Source organism: Ranitomeya variabilis, chromosome 4 (assembly GCF_051348905.1).
Source record: "Ranitomeya variabilis isolate aRanVar5 chromosome 4, aRanVar5.hap1, whole genome shotgun sequence".
Lineage (NCBI taxonomy): Eukaryota > Metazoa > Chordata > Amphibia > Anura > Dendrobatidae > Ranitomeya > Ranitomeya variabilis.
Genome location: NC_135235.1, coordinates 645030517 through 645047710, shown reverse-complemented (window position 1 = coordinate 645047710; position 17194 = coordinate 645030517). Strand labels below are relative to the sequence as shown.

Here is a 17194-nt window from a genome sequence, read left to right as displayed (position 1 = left end):
TTTGGTATCCTATAGAAAAGTTAGTGGATAATGAAGGTGTCATCCTTGTTACATTGTAGTTTTCTGCTGATGCAGATTCCAGTATAGGCAAGTGAGACTTGAATTATCGTTATGGAAGAAGATTGTGATCATGGAGGAGCTGGCATTGTAAACTATTCCACTCATGTTCTAGTCCATATGAGCAAAAAGAATACAACTTCTAAATGTTATTTCTAATTTTTAATCAGGATCTCTATAATTTTACATTTTTGTTTCATTCAGCTCCCTACAATATCGAATCCTCTCAGTGGAGATCTTCAAGAGAATTTTTTGATTGACCCATCTAGGATGGATAGTGACAGGGACACGATGGCAGAGAGGATATTACACCTCACCGTAGAGATCCTCTTCCGGCTTACTGGAGAGGTGAGAGATTCTGATGACATCACATTACATCATTCTTATCTATGGGAATAACAGATGGACAGAACTGGAGAGGTGAGGACTCTGGAAATGTCTGTAGTGAGATTTATTAATGTGTCTCTCCATAATCAGGATTACATAGTAGTGAAGAAGCCCTCTAGTGAGCGGTGTCAGGCCCCTGTGTCTGAGGGATGGGGAAGACCCCTGAGTCTGATCACCGACCCTCCACCTCACCCCCTGATACATGAAGACCTCAATGACCAGAAGATCCTAGAACTCGCCTACAAGATGATTGAGCTGCTGACTGGAGAGGTGACACTGCTGGGAATGCTGGGACATTATACAGTAATGCTATGAAGGGAACGAGGGAATGACGGTTTCATTGTATGTGTCAGGTTCCTATAAGGTGTCAGGATGTCACCGTCTATTTCTCCATTGAGGAGTGGATGTATTTAGAAGGACACAAAGATCTGTACAAGGACATCATGATGGAGGTTTCACAGCCCTTCACATCACCGGGTAATGGACAGGACGAAAAATACACAAACTGTAATTATTTGTATGTAAAGAATGAATTCAGTCCCTGTATGTGTTTCCTCCAGTTCTATTCAGTAAGAGGACAACACCAGAGAGATGTTCAGAAGAACAGGACTGTTCAGAAGAACATCATGCTGTTCCTCAGGATCATCAGGTACATGGAGAGAAGATGGCATGTGATCTCCCCTGTGATGTGTAGACGGCTGTTAAGATCTTGTGTTCATTCTTGATTGATGCACCAGTATTATATAGTTTATACTTGTGTAATTAGAATGGTGGAGATCTCAGGATTACAGCTGATCACATGACTTCTCCATCTTCAGAATAAAGATCTGACCTATAGTGATACTGCAGAGACATATGTGAGGGGTGATGAGCGGTGTAAAGAGAAGATTCCTATAGATGACAGCACAGGTGAGTAGTGACCACTAAATTCACAGAATTCTGATTCTGCAGTGATTGAGTCACTGGATTCTTCAATTAAGTTTTGACCTACACATATTTTTGAAACTATACTTTTTATTATTGCATTTTTATTGGGAAACATTGAAACTGTAAAATTGAAATTATATTGTTTTTGCAAAATGAAAAATTAGAATCCAGTGCTGATCACCACAAATGTGGTTTCTGCACCCAACCACAGGAGACACTTTAATTTCATTTAGCTTTTCAGCAAATACGTTACTAATGCTTCCCTCCACCTTTTTAAAATTTGGCATGTCTTTCCATATATTAAATTAAAAAGCATTAGATTGTCACATACCCAAAACCAGAACAATTGAAACTAATGGCAGGGGTCAAAGATAATATCTGGTCGCAGCAGAGACACATTGGTCCAGTCACTCAAATAACTAATTGTCATGGTTCCACCCCTCAGGGTGTCTGGGATGCAGTTACTGACAGCTCGGCCAACCTATCTGATACAGGGGTGTGCTGAAGCTGTCAGTACTTTGATTGACATCATTACCATCCAGTCGGGTTCAGGGGCGTGTTGAGCTGTCGGTGTGTTTGACAGCACGACTAGCCAATCTGTGACTAGGAGGCGTTGTCTGTCTCAGGTGTTCACTATCCCGGGTAATGGCCATGCCTACTTAACTGAGCAGCTTCTCCAAGACCACTGCCAGACGCTCATTCATCTTGTGAGGTTTGTGCATTGTGCTCCCTGTGCCTTGAGATCTGTTGCCTGACTTTGGACTTGGTTCTGACCAGCCGCTTGTTTAACGCCTTCAGTTATGATTAGTGTTGAGCGATACCTTCCAATATCGGGTTGGATCGGACCGATACCCAAAAAATATCGGATATCACCGATACCAGAAACCAACGCAAGTCAATGGGACACAAATGTCAGAATGAAAATAAACCCTTTCTTTCCTTGCACAGCCAGTTCCGGAGGGGGGAAGAGTGTGGGCGGTGCGTGGGTGGAGACTGTGTGTCTGTGTGTGCGGGCGGGGTCTGCGAGGGACCGTGGGGGGTCTGTGCAGGCCTGCCGGGGGTCTGTACGGGCCTCTCGGGGTCTTACGGGCCTCGGGGTCTGTGCGGGCTGCCGGGGGTCTGTGCGGGCCTGCCGGGAGTCTGTGCGGGCCTCTCGCGGGGGTCTGTGCGGGCCTCTTGGGGGTCTGTACGGGCCGCCAGGGGTCTGTGCGGGCCTCTCGGGGGTCTTTGTGTCTGTGTGCAGGCATCATCCGATGGGACTACAAGTCCCATCGGGCTATGCCTGCTACAATGACAGTGATTGACACATTAGCCAATGATGGGACAGTAGTAGTCCCATCATCGGGCTAATGTCTTGAATGTAAAAAAAAACCCACAAACATACATACTACTGTACATACTGTACATACATACATACATACATACATACATGCAACATACTATATACTACAAGCATACTACATACATACATACAACATACCACATACATACATACTACATACAATACATTCATACATTACTTACAATACATACATATAGACATACAGTACATATAACAGAGTACATACTCACCATCACTTGTCACTTTGATCCCTGAAGCCATTGTCATCTGTAAAAAATATTAAAATAACAAATAAACAATATACTCACTGATCCGCAGAAATCCACGAGTGTCCCACGACGAACTCCCGTGGAGAATGGTAGCATCAGCTGATGCGACCGCTCTTTCGGGGCTCCAGGAATACAATGACAGGAGGAAGGTATCCTTCCGCACTGTATTTTTCCGCCGCTGTAAAAAAATAGTCCCTAGTCTCACTTTTGGCATTGCTGTGTGAAAAAGTTCCAACTCAGCTTTTGCCATAAAGTGAGACCAGTGAACTATAGTAACCTCTCAGTGATGCACTGCAGGAGCCATTGTCTCCTGTCAGTGTGTCACTGAGGGTCCTATAGAGCAGTGACATCACCAGATGTCACTGTTCTATGGGGGAAATCGTCATGGGACACTCGTTATTAATTGGACTATGGCGGATAGGTAGTATACGGTTTATTTTACGTTTTTTGCAGGCGCTGAAGTATGGTAAGTATGGAGAAATTAAGAATATTAAAATACTTTTTTCTGGCTGTGTCTTTATTTTTTTAACTCTTTCACTACTGTAGGATTAATAATGGATAGGCGTCCTATTGACGCCTCTCCATTATTAACCCGGCTTAATGTCTCCTTACAATAGCAAGGTGATATTAACCCCTTATTACCCCATATCCCACCGCTACACGGGAGTGGGAAGAGAGGGGTTAAGTGCCGGAATTGGCGCCATTTCTGGGGCGGCTGCGGACTGGTATTTGTAGTTGGGGGGGGGGGGGGGGCAATATCCATGGCCCCTCTCTAGGCTATGAATATCAGCCCGCAGCTGTCTGCATAGCCTTTATGGCTATAAAATATAGGGGGACCCCACGTCATTTTTTTGGGGGGTCCCCCTATTTTAATAGCCAGTAAAGGCTATGCAGACAACTGCGGGCTGATATTCATAGCCTGGGAGGGGCCATGGGTATTACCCCCTTTCTCTAGTTGCCTTCCACGACAGCCTCAGGAGGTTGTCTCCATACCCTAATGGGGGACTGGAAGCACAAGAGGTTAAAAACCCCTCCCACCTCCCATTAACCAGTGTCTTTCCTGTTCCCCATGGGGCATGGAGAGGTTCCTGGTGCGCTGCGCGGCCGGCTCTAGCAGTGTACCTTATTTCTTGTGGTCGGGCCCCCAGGGCTTCCTCCTCCGTTGTGCTCCTGTCTCCTTCGGATTCTGGGACTTCATTCCCGGTCCTCCTGCGTCCCCTTGCGGGAATAAAGCGGGCCGGTGATCCCCTCCCGGAGGCCTCCCTGAGCTCTCCGGCATCTCCCCCTCCTGTGTGTTCTGTTCGGCGACCTGGAAGTCACGTGACGCTTCACTTCCGGGTCGGCGCTCCTGTGTGAAGGAGCGTTACTCTGCTGTGATGGACGTCTGAACGGCGTATGAGGCACGCTGCATCCTCGCATGCCTGCCTGGGACTGCGGAGGGGGAGGGGCGGCTAATTGCCACGCGCTGGGGCAGCGTTATTTTCTATATAAGCTGCAGAAGACGTCTCAGGTAAGCCTGCTCAGCATGGATATGTCTTGCCCTGAAGCTGCAGAGCCCAGCGTTCCCCAAGCCCCAGTAAGTGTGGCAGGGACGGGTCCCATTTAAAGGTAGTTTTTCTGTGTACCTTCTTATACTGCTTCCTCTATCATTTCAGGGAGACAAGCCTGGCCATAAAGCTACTACTAAATGCAAATGTGCTACTTGTAATGGAAAACTGCCCTTGAAATGGGAGAAAAAATTATGCCAACCCTGTACGGACAAAGTAATCCGGGCTGAACATCCTTCATTAATTGAAGAGATACGTTCCTTGGTTAGACAGGAGGTTCAGACCTCTTTAGCCACGCTTGCTCCCCCTCCACTGCCACCACCACCCTCACCTGGTCCATCACTTCCCCAAAAGAGGAAGATCCAGGAATATTCAGATTCTGATGGCTCTTATGCGTCATCTTCAGTTAAATGGGAAGAGGTCCTACCTCATAAAACTGCTGAGATCAGAAAATACCTTTTTTCCTCTGAATATATTGAGGAATTGGTGTCCGCAGTGTGGAATACTATGGGGCTTAAGGAGGAACCCGTTCCTCAGTCTATACAGGATGAGTTATTCGGCACACATACTGATAAACAACCTGGGTTTCCCGTACACAAAAGCATCATTGATATGATCAATAATGAGTGGGAACTTCCTGAAAAACGGCTAACCACCCCGTTAGACTTCAAACACCGGTTTCCTCTGGATGAGGATTCCATTAAATGGAACATCCCAAAAATAGATGTTCAGGTGGCTAGAGTGGCAAAAAAGACTGCCCTGCCGTTCGAAGACTCCTCCCAGTTAAAGGATCCCTTAGATAGGAAGATTGAAAGCCTGCTCAAAAAGTCTTGGGAAACTTCCACTTCGGCCCTCAGGTCCAATATTGCATCCACCTGCGTAGCCCGGTCTCTTTTTCGCTGGATAGAGGAATTATTAAACCACATCTCTCAGGGTACTCCAAGAGATGAAGGGCATTACTCCCGTATATTTATGGTAAAAAAGCCTTCCGGACAAGCCCGGATCATAATAAATTTAAAAGCTCTCAACCAATACATTACTTACCGCAAATTCAAAATGGAGTCAGTAAAATCAGCCATCCCTCTGATAGCTCCTCATTCATATATGGCAACAATAGACCTCAAGGATGCCTATTTCCATATTCCGATACATACGAGGTCACAGGAGATATCTAAGATTTTCGGTCCAGTTGAATCACAAGATTCTGCATTTCCAAGACGATGTTCTCCCCTTCGGGATCTCCTCGGCCCCAAGGGTTTTCTCCAGAGTCATGGCGGAAGCTGTATCTCATATCAGAAACCAAGACGTCGCCATAGTACCCTACTTGGACGACCTCCTAATTATTGGTTCTTCCGCCGAAATTCTCAATCAGAGGATTGCCAGAACCCTGAACATCTTACGACTTTTGGGTTGGATACCCAATATGAAGAAGTCTCATCTATTACCATCAAAGGTGATAAAATTTCTGGGGGTCCTATTGGACTCGGAAAATCAAAAATCCTTTCTACCAGAAGAGCACCGGAAGAACCTGATATCCAAGGTCCTAGATTTCAAAAAGCAAAGGTCTCCTACTCTGCGGACAGCAATGTCTCTTCTGGGGTCGATGACGGCCTGCATACAATCAGTCCAGTGGGCTCAGGCCCACTCCAGAGTTCTGCAGGCACATATTCTGGAAAGCTGGAATGGAAATCCAAATTTCCTAAACAGAAGAGTGTTCACTCCAGGGAAGGTAAAGGCCTCGTTAACCTGGTGGGTGATCCAGACAAACCTGCTAAGAGGGGTGGACTGGACACAAAATCCACTGGTGACAGTGACAACAGATGCCAGTCAAAAAGGCTGGGGGGCGGTGGTGTCACAGGTCCCATTCCAGGGTCACTGGAATCGGAAAGAGAGCTCCAGTTCTTCCAATCTCAGAGAGTTGATGGCAGTGGAGAGGGCCCTTCTAGCCGCCAACAGTCTAATTGTAGGTCAACATGTCAGAGTTTACTCGGACAATATAACGACTGTAGCGCATCTCAAACACCAGGGGAGTCCGAAGTTCAACCAGTTGAAAGTAGTATCAAGCAGAATTTTTTGCTGGGCAGAGAAACATCTCTCACTATCAGCAATACACCTCAAAGGCTCAGTAAATGTTCATGCAGATCTCCTAAGACGTCACGACTTACAACCAGGAGAATGGAGCCTGAAGGCGGATGTTTTCAGAATGTTGACGAACAGATGGGGCCTTCCCGACATAGATCTTTTAGCATCAAGTCAGAATGCACAGGTCGAGAACTACTTCTCTCTAGACCCCAAAGACAAGTCTCAAGGAGTAGACGCCTTTGCCCATACATGGAGGTTCCGACTAGCATACGTGTTTCCTCCAATACCGTTGCTTGCAAGGACCCTTTGGAAGATCTGAGACGATCATGTCCCGACTATTCTGGTAGCTCCGGCATGGCCGAAAAGGAGCTGGTACCACCTCATCAGAGAGTTACAAGTGGATGGTCCAGTCTTTCTACAAACCTCAGAAGATCTTCTCCTCCAGGGTCCCTTTTATCATTCGAACCCCCAAAAATTCAAGCTGGCAGCCTGGCTATTGAAGCCCAGGTATTAAGAGCTAAAGGTCTTTCAGAGTCAGTGATTTCTACTCTACAAAAATCCAGAAAACCTGTCACCAACGCTATATATAGCAAAATTTGGAAAAGGTTCTCCTCGTGGTGTCATCCTCATAATCCTGACCCCTTCCATCCTAATATCTCACAAATATTAGATTTTCTACAAAAAGGATTAGAGTTGGGGTTGAAGCTGAGTACATTAAAGGTTCAAGTGTCAGCTTTGAGTTCTGTCTTTGACCAAGACCTTGCAGGTCATCGTTGGATAAAAAGGTTTATGGTCTCGGCATCAAGACATTGTCCAAAATAGCAAATTTTTTGTGCCATCATGGGACTTAAACATAGTCCTAAAGGGCCTTATGGCTCCTCCATTTGAGCCGTTATCATCTTGTTCCTCATAGCTTTTGTCCTGCAAAACTGCCTTCTTAGTTGCCATTTCTACTGCAAGACGAGTGGGGGAAATACAAGCTCTCTCAATTAGAGAACCTTATCTTAGCATAACCATAGAACCATTGTGTTCCGACCAGATCCATGTTTTCTTCCAAAAGTAGTGTCAGAATTTCACAGATCTCAGGACATAGTCCTCCCATCATTCTGTCACAATCCTACAAGTCCGGAAGAACACAGATTCCATACTTTGGATGTACGTCGTTTAGTATTACACTATTTGGAACAAACTAAATCCTTAAGAATTGACCAAAATCTTTCGTTCATTTATCTGGCCGAAACAAGGGCAAGAAAGTAGCGAAGAGTACCATTGCCAACTGGATAAAAAAGGCCATTACTGAGGCGTATCTAGCTCAGAATATTGCGGTTCCTGCTGGCCTAAAGGCTCATTCCACCAGATCTACCTCCGTCTCTTGGGCTGAAAGGGCTGGTGCCTCCACAGAGCAGATTTGCAGGGCTGCAACATGGTCTTCTCTACACACCTTTTACTAAGCATTATAGATTGGACTTCTCGTCCAACCGGGATCTAGTCTTTGGCCGGAAAGTTCTTCAAGTTGTGGTCCCTCCCTAAATACAGAATTGGTTGGCATTCCTCCTGAGGCTGTCGTGGAAGGCAACTAGAGAAAATAGAATTATTCTTACCATTAATTCAGTTTCTAGGAGCCTTCCACGACAGCGATAATTCCCTCCCGATGTTCTTGGATGTTTTTCTGAGAACCTAAAAAGTAACCGGTGCTATGGGTTCAGTTGTAAGTCACTGGTTAATGGGAGGTGGGAGGGGTTTTTAACCTCTTGTGCTTCCTGTCCCCCATTAGGGTATGGAGACAACCTCCTGAGGCTGTCGTGCAAGGCTCCTAGAAACCGAATTAACGGTAAGAATAATTCTATTTTCCAGGCTGCAAATATTTGCCCCCGGCCGTCGGCTTTCCCCTTCTTTCGCAGAAAATTGTGCTGGAGCCCACGTCGTTTTTTTTCCCCCTTTTTTTTTTCTTTATGTTCATTTATCAACATCGGCCTATCTATGGCTATATCTATCCATCAAAAAACGGATGAAATGTGTCGCCATCAGGCGCAATCCGGCGCTAATACAACTCTATGAGGAAAAAATGGATCCAGCAGAAAAAAAAGGATCGTTTTTTTTTTTCAAAACTCGCCGAATTGTGCCTGAAGGCGAAAACCTGATGTGTGAAATTAGCCAGATAGATATATGGATAGAAACATCTATGTATCTATAGATGGTAAGTGAATACAGAAAAATGTTTCAACACTTTTGTGGAGTTTTATATAACAACAAATTGTACCACAAAGTGGGTAATACTCTATGGTTAACAATATAGTCAATTTTTCACAAACAAAAAAAATCGAATGTGGTCAACTGCTGCAGCCGTATATTTAGCAACAGACTCCAAAGCCCTAATCCCCACCTAGAGACTGTATTCAGCCACTCTCTCTGCTTCTGCAACTCTCTCTCTCTCTCTCTCTAGCTGATACAAGCAGTAAAGCTAAGTAAAGCTAATGGACTAAAAGTGGTGCTGAAGCTGAACCATCATACTATCAACAATACAGGACTCTGATTTGTTATGCTGTGTACACACATGCCTGGACAAGCACTCTAACTCTAGTAAGAACTGTCACAGAGCTGTGATATGGCATTACAGCGACTAGCAGGCAATCTCCGCATACTTGTTGGCTGTGTAACAGGGGCCAAACATGCTGGGCAGGAATTAGTTTGAAATCGAGCACTGCCTAATGCTTGCTGAGTAACGAGTACATCTAAGCACCCAAATAATCTAGTGATATTCGAGTATCACTGAGCACGTTTGCTCATCCCTAATAGAGACATGTCCGTTTTTGATCAAAGTCACAAATTAAAAATACCCATACAGGTCTATTGGTCTATAAAAATAATGAACAGCACACGGATGGCAGCGGTGTTTAGTTCATGGTACGTCCATGATTTGCAGTCAGTAGGAGAAGCTTTGCAATTTCTTTTACCAAATTTAAAAATCTCTTTTGACAATCTGATGGTAAAAATTGAAACTTTCACCCATCACTGTAGAAATTCGTATGAAAAACAATGATGACACCTGGAATATTAATCAATATGTGAAAAATCACTGATGTCTGAATGTGGCCTTATTGGTAGAGTACATTGATTATGTTATGAATGTACTTACCAGCAAGGTGGAAAAAGCTGCCATGTGTTTGGTATTGACAAAACCAGACAGTGAGTCCAGAGAGTCCCTGCTGTTCACTTTTTAACCCCAAGGATTTTAATTTTGATACAGGAAGTTCCCAGGACATAAATTGCAATATATTCAATAACTATAAGTTTACACTGATGATCATAGATGATCAGGTCATATGTAACACCCCAGGTTCCTGGTTGTTACAGTGGCATTGCTTTCCTTATGGGGAGAGTGATGTCACGCTTGGAAGCAAGGAAGGATCCCTTTATCAGGTATTCAGCTCACACAACACTGTTCTGACTCCAGGCCAGAAGGGGGAGCTCTGAACCCGGTTTTCCTAGATATAGATAGATAGATAGATATATATATATATATTCTGGTCTGGAGGAGGAGTGAGCCAGTCAGTGAGAGGAGAGTGAGGAAGGAGACTGGAGCCATGCAGCCCCGAGAGGTGCTGCAGCTCCTGGGAAGAGCAAAGAGAAAGCAGAATAGTCTGTAATGAGACTGAGAGGGGAAGTGGAGTGCAGGAGAGTGAATAGCTGGGAAGAAGCAGCGATTGGGCTTCTTCCATGCTGAGCTCAGATACTGGTAGCCGGACGACCGAGGTTGTGAAGTACTCTACGTCTCAATGCAGAAACCGGTGGGACAGCTGGATTGCAAGTCACCTGTCCACCATTAAAACCTGAGAACACAGTAGCAGAAAAGAGCCCGGGTTATGATAGAGATCCTGTAAAAAGGCTCAAGCTACCTGTCGTACAGGTAGTGTCCTACCAATATAGGGGACAGAGAGAACGTGAGGACCTTGTGAGAGGCCTACGGCAGCAAGGGACTACATCACAGCGCTAGAGGGAAGGCTTTCAACCCTACCTGGCAAAGGGGATTCCAGAATTGCTTACAAGCCGGCTGGACCATACCTGCACCTGTGATCCAGTACCCTGGACTGTGGCTGCCTGAATCCATCAGTAAAAAAGGTAAAGAGACTGCAACTCTGTGTCCTCCGTTTCTTTCTACACCACCTTCCGCCTGTTCCTACTACACCGGGAGCCCTGGGGACCCAGCTTTGCCTGTGGGAAGCCATACCATCCCTGCTGCTACAACATCACCTCAGAGGACCCCTTTAAGCAGCGTCGGTCACGCTTGACTGAGTACCACAGGTGGTGTCACGAACAAACTTTATTCAAACCCCTTTAAAGATTGTCCCTTTTACTTGTGCACCCAGGGCCACAGACCGGGTTGCCACCGCCGTGACACATCCCCTTTAAGTACCGGACCCGGTACCAAGTATCCCACAGCCCTGGTGGGCATTGCACATACACAGAAGTTGGGCAGGCGGACAGCCTTAGCAGAGGGATGCAGATGAGATACACGTTAAGGTCAATAGATAGCAACAGTTCGAGTTCCATTAAGGCAGGCAAAAGAGAAAAATCACATTATCGAGATTAGCTGCACCTAGAGAGACAGATGATAGGAGAATCCAGTATTCAGGTCAAAACTAAGCCACAAATGCTTATCTTCCACTCTTTACGTTTCAAAAACATAAAAAAAATTAATACAGAAATGTACCTGGCACCAGAGCACTGCACTTACTTCAAAGGCCTGGCTCATGTGGTTTGATATCTATTGTATGTGATGGACATCTAATACCACTGACCTACATTAGCCATCATGAGTCTTTACTAAATGTTTTACTGCGAATGGTTGCCGAAGGGCACAAAGAAACCTGAACCTATGGCAAAGCTACAGAGAAGTGAACTATTGAACGTGCACAACCTGGTTACCAAACATAATAATCCACTAGACCCTGCTTTGACATCTACAACCCTTGGAAGAAAATGGTCCATGACAAGGCTCCAACCTGCAAAGCTGATCTGGCAGCAGCAATCAGAGAAAATTGGAGCCAGATTGATGGCGAGTACTGTTTGACACTCATTAAGTCCATGCCTCAGAGACTGCAAGCTGTTATAAAAGCCAGAGGTGGTGCAACAAAATGCAGAGACAGAGAGACTCATTGCTAGAGAGAGCAAAAATAACCCCAAAATATTCTTTAACTACATATAAATAGTAAGAAACTAAAAAATGATAGTGTTGGCCCCCTTAAAAATAGTCTGGGTGAAATGGTGGATGAGGATGAGGAAAAAGCCAATATGCTAAGTGACTTTTTTTCATCAGTATTTACAAAAGAAAATCCCATGGCAGCCAATATGACTAGTGATAATAATTCCCAATTTAATGTTACCTGCTTAACCCAGCAGGAAGTACGGCGGCGTCTAAAAATTACAAAAATTGACAAATCTCCGGGCCCGGATGGGTTACACCCCCGAGTACTGCAAGAATTAAGTACAGTCATTGATAGACCATTATTTTTAATCTTTAAAGAGTCCATAATAACAGGGTCTGTACCACAGGACTGGCGTATAGCAAATGTGGTGCCAATATTCAAAAAGGGGACAAAAACTGAACTCGGAAATTATAGGCCAGTAAGTTTAACCTCTACTGTGGGTAAAATCCTGGAGGGCATTCTAAGGGCTTGTTTCCACATGCGAGAATCACGTCCGTGTCTCGCATGTAGAAACCAAGCTCGGGTGTCTGCACTCCGGAGCAGAGCGTGCGGCCGCATAGGAACACATGGAGCCGCACAGCTCCGCTCCTGAGTGCCGGCGCCAGAGCTTGGTTTCTACATGCGAGACACGGACGTGATTCTCGCATGTGGAAACAAGCCCTAAGGGATGCTATACTGGAGTATCTGAAGAGGAATAACCTCATGACCCAGTATCAGCACGGGTTTACTAGGGACCGATCATGTCAGACTAATTTGATCAGCTTCTATGAAGAGGTAAGTTCCGGTCTGGACAAAGGGAACCCAGTAGATGTAGTGTATATGGACTTTTCAAAAGCTTTTGATACGGTGCCACACAAAAGGTTGATACATAAAATGAGAATAATGGGGATAGGGGAAAATATGTGCAAGTGGGTTGAGAGTTGGCTCAGGGATAGGAAACAAAGGGTGGTTATTAATGGAGCACACTCGGACTGGGTCACGGTTAGTAGTGGGGTACCACAGGGGTCAGTATTGGGCCCTCTTCTTTTTAACATATTTATTAATGACCTTGTAGGGGGCATTCAGAGTAGAATTTCAATATTTGCAGATGACACTAAACTTTGCAGGGTAATCAATACAGGGGAGGACAATTTTATATTACAGGCTGACTTATGTAAACTAGAAGCTTGGGCTGATAAATGGCAAATGAGCTTTAATGGGGATAAATGTAAGGTCATGCACTTGGGTAGAAGTAATAAGATGTATAACTATGTGCTTAATTCTAAAACTCTGGGCAAAACCGTCAATGAAAAAGACCTGGGTGTATGGGTGGATGACAAACTCATATTCAGTGGCCAGTGTCAGGCAGCTGCTACAAAGGCAAATAAAATAATGGGATGCATTAAAAGAGGCATAGATGCTCATGAGGAGAACATAATTTTACCTCTATACAAGTCACTAGTGCGACCACACTTAGAATACTGTGCACAGTTCTGGTCTCCGGTGTATAAGAAAGACATAGCTGAACTGGAGCGGGTGCAGAGAAGAGCGACCAAGGTTATTAGAGGACTGGGGGGTCTGCAATACCAAGATAAGTTATTACACTTGGGGCTATTTGGTTTGGAAAAACGAAGACTAAGGGGTGATCTTATGTTAATGTATAAATATATGAGGGGACAGTACAAAGACCTTTCTGCTGATCTTTTTAATCATAGACCGGTGACAGGGACAAGGGGGCATCCTCTACGTCTGGAGGAAAAAAGGTTTAAGCATAATAACAGACGCGGATTCTTTACTGTAAGAGCAGGGAGACTATGGAACTCTCTGCCGTATGATGTTGTAATGAGTGACTCATTGCTTCAATTTAAGAGGGGACTGGATACCTTTCTGGAAAAGTATAATATTACAGGGTATATATATTAGATTCCTTGATAAGGCGTTGATCCAGGGAACTAGTCTGATTGCCGTATGTGGGGTCGGGAAGGAATTTTTTTCCCCATGATGGAGCTTACTCTTACCACATGGGTTTTTTTTGCCTTCCCCTGGATCAACATGTTAGGGCATGCTAGGCTATGGGTTGAACTAGATGGACTTAAAGTCTTCCTTCAACCTTAATAACTATGTAACTATGTGTTGGAGTGTTTTTTTGTTTGTTTTTCATGATTCCATAATTTTTTCCTCAGAATTTAGTGATTCCATAATTTTTCCCCTGTGCTTGGTTAAAAAAGTAACCATTACTGACTACCACATTTTTTGTTCTTGATTTCTTTTAGTGTTTCTTAAAGCCAGAAATGTGCCCTTTGTAATGACTTTTTAGTTTTGTGTCATGTCTGTGATCTGCTTTTTTTCTACAAAATTAAACAACTGAGTGAACAATCCTCCAAGGCCCGTGATTCCATAATTTTTCGGGGGGTTGTATTAGTCAACTTTCTCCTACTCAATTGAAATTTACCCCAATATGTATAGAAATGCTTCTACAGAATTGCTTTAAAATATGTAATGTAAGAAATTTTATTCCCTGTTATTGAAGAAAATTAAAATCCATTTTATTTTTTGTCAGATGGCTATAGAAGCTCAGAGGGACATCTGTTATCACATTTTATAGCAGAAGATCATGGTGTCACACGAGATTCGCATGAAGAACAGATCCTTATCCCAGATCGACCTCCAAATCTTCACATCAAAGAGCTTTCAACTGTTCCTTTTCAACAAGTCCTGTTTTCTGATTCATCACAGACTGTTGAGCATAGTAAAAATAACAGTACGGATATGCAGCATCAACCAACTCATACACGAGAGGAATCCTTTTCATGTTCAGAATGTCAGAAATGTTTTATAAGAAAATCACATCTTGTTATACATGAGAGAATTCACACTGGGGAGAAGCCATTTTCATGTTCCGAATGTGGGAAATGCTTTTTAATCAAATCAAACCTGGTTGCACATCAGAGAATTCACACAAAGGAGAAACCATATTCATGTTCCGAATGTGGGAAATGTTTTACACAGAAAGGAACACTTCTTTATCATCAGAGAACTCACACAGGGGAGAAACCATATTCATGTTTAGAATGTGAGAAATGTTTTTCATGCAAATCACACCTGGATGCACATCAGAGAATTCACACAAATGAGAAACCATATGCATGTTCCATATGTGGGAAATGTTTTACACAGAAAACAACGCTTGATTTTCATCAGAGAATTCACACAGGGGAGAAACCATTTTCATGTCCAAAATGTGGGAAATGTTTTGGATGCAAATCATACCTGGTTGTACATCAGAAAATTCACACAAATGAGAAGCCACATTCATGTTCCGAATGTGGGAAATGTTTTAGGAACAAATGGGACCTGGTTAGACATCAGAAAATTCACACAGGGGACAAACCATTTTCATGTCCAGAATGTGGGAAATCTTTTAATGATAGCTCCACTCTTAGCAAACATAAGAGAACTCATGCAGAGTAAAAAAAAAAAAAAAAAAAAACATTTTGCACATTCAGAATGTAGTAAACATTTTACAAATAAAGCCTTGTTGCCTGTTGGAGAACTCCTATAGGGAGGAAGCTATTTTCATGTCTAGAAATTTTTTTATTTTTTTTTTCCCAAAAACTTTATTGGGGTTTTTATATTTTAACCGGGGAGGGTAGGCAGGGAAGGGATATGAGTATTAGGAAAAATAAAGGGGTGTGTAACAAACAGATCTCACCTATTAGTGAGGATATTAACATTTTAACATGAATGAAGCAAGGGACGCAGCCCTTGAAACGAATCGCCTTATAATGGCAACTACAGTGAATTTATCATATAGAGGAAAACGATTTGGCGACTTTTTAGCCTGAATAAACAAGGGGCGCAGCCCTTGAAAAGAACTTACTTATAATTGGCAACTATAAAACAAAGGTCAATACAGAAAGAGAAAACCTTGACAAGGTAGGCAGGTAAATAAGATGACTATGGAGAGGTTAGAGGACTGGTGTTGTCTAGATGAGGCATAATCAGACCGTGCCAGAAACATACTTGGTGATAAAAGTGGGATAAGATACTGGGTGGTCAGGGTGGATAACACTGTTCCCATTTGTACCATTTCTGGTAGAACTTGCTAAATTCGTTGTTGAATAAAGCGAATTTGAGTTCAAGTTCTCTATGTTGTGACATTAATTTAATGATAAAATCAACGCTGGGTAGCGTTGTTTTTTTCCAATGGTAGGCAATTGAATTTTTGGCTACCATAGATAAGTGTAAAATTATGTGTAGCAAAGACTTGTCAATGAGGTTAGTGTCCAATGAGAGAAGGGCCAGTTGTGGGAGGAGAGTAAAGGTAGATCCTGTTAATTTGGAGATAATTGGGGAGATGTTTAACCAAAAGGAAACAACGGTGGGGCAGTTCCAAAAAATATGTAATAAGTCTCCTCTATGGCCGCAACCCCTCCAACAGAGGGGGGGAGTTGGATGGATTGATATGAGACAACCTCGCTGGAGTGTAGTACCATCTGGAGCATACCTTGAGGTGGGATTCTAAAAGGGACATAGAAATTGTAGAATGATATGATGCTGAGAATGCCTCTTCCCATTCATCTACGGTGGCATGGTGGTTAAGGGATTTCTCCCATGTTATTATATAAGCGTTTTTGACAAAGGATGTGTCTTTGTTAAAGCTATCGTAAATAAATTTATGACTCCAGAAAATTTGGTGGTTTGGGTTGGTTAAAATTTTTAGGGATGTCTCCGAAAATCTCAGCTTGAGGTCTAGAAAGGATCTTATATTTTCCCTCAGTATCATGTATTCGAGAAAGGAGGATGGTGGGACTTTGAATTTATTTTTTAGGGAGCTAAAATCCATAAGTTTAGGTCCATTTGAGATGTCACCCAGGGTATGAATTTTTAGGTCAGCCCACAGGGGGTGTAAGTTTTGGTTCAGAATTGAGTAGATGAAAGATAGAGATAATTTATGAAGTGTGGGTCCGATTTGACTACGACCCTCTAATCTGGAGATTCTGGACCAAGCAAGGGAAATTGCTTGAAATAATGGGTGTGAGGGGTTATTTAGTGTGGAGCTAGCTATGGCCTTAAAAAACAGAGATTTGAGGGGTTTACCCTTATTGATTTCCATTTCCAAGTCATACCACGCAGGGACGTTTTGGTCTGAAAACCAACTTCCTTTTTGGAAGTGCATCTGAACAGCAAGGTGGATTGCTGTTGAGGGGAGATAGAGAGAAAAAAAAAAAATCTATAAATCTTCAGCACAGCGAGTGTGAGCGAGCTGAGTGTGACCTGAGCGTAAGTGTGAACGGCGGTAAGTGTGTGACTTGTGATTCAGTGACTTTGGAATCAGGGAGTTTCCAAGGGAGGAATTGCTTCTGTTTTTTTTTTTTTTTTTTTTTTTTTAAATTA

At 43.5% G+C, this 17194-nt stretch overlaps 1 protein-coding gene across 2 annotated transcripts in view; it reads left to right on the top strand.

The window, feature by feature from the left end:
- Positions 1 to 16889, top strand: part of LOC143767383 (gastrula zinc finger protein XlCGF66.1-like) — a 33522-nt gene extending 16633 nt beyond the window's left edge. Inside the window, exons 2-7 of one of the 2 annotated variants that reach the window (XM_077255685.1) lie at positions 262 to 405; positions 535 to 714; positions 798 to 921; positions 1005 to 1093; positions 1263 to 1353; positions 14358 to 16889. In XM_077255685.1, the coding sequence (XP_077111800.1) occupies positions 328 to 405; positions 535 to 714; positions 798 to 921; positions 1005 to 1093; positions 1263 to 1353; positions 14358 to 15268 (1473 nt within the window). In that variant the 5' untranslated portion in view covers positions 262 to 327 and the 3' untranslated portion in view covers positions 15269 to 16889. The remainder of the gene's footprint in view (positions 1 to 261; positions 406 to 534; positions 715 to 797; positions 922 to 1004; positions 1094 to 1262; positions 1354 to 14357) is intronic. The other variant, XM_077255684.1, reaches the window with a different exon arrangement.
- The last annotated feature ends 305 nt before the right edge of the window (positions 16890 to 17194 follow it).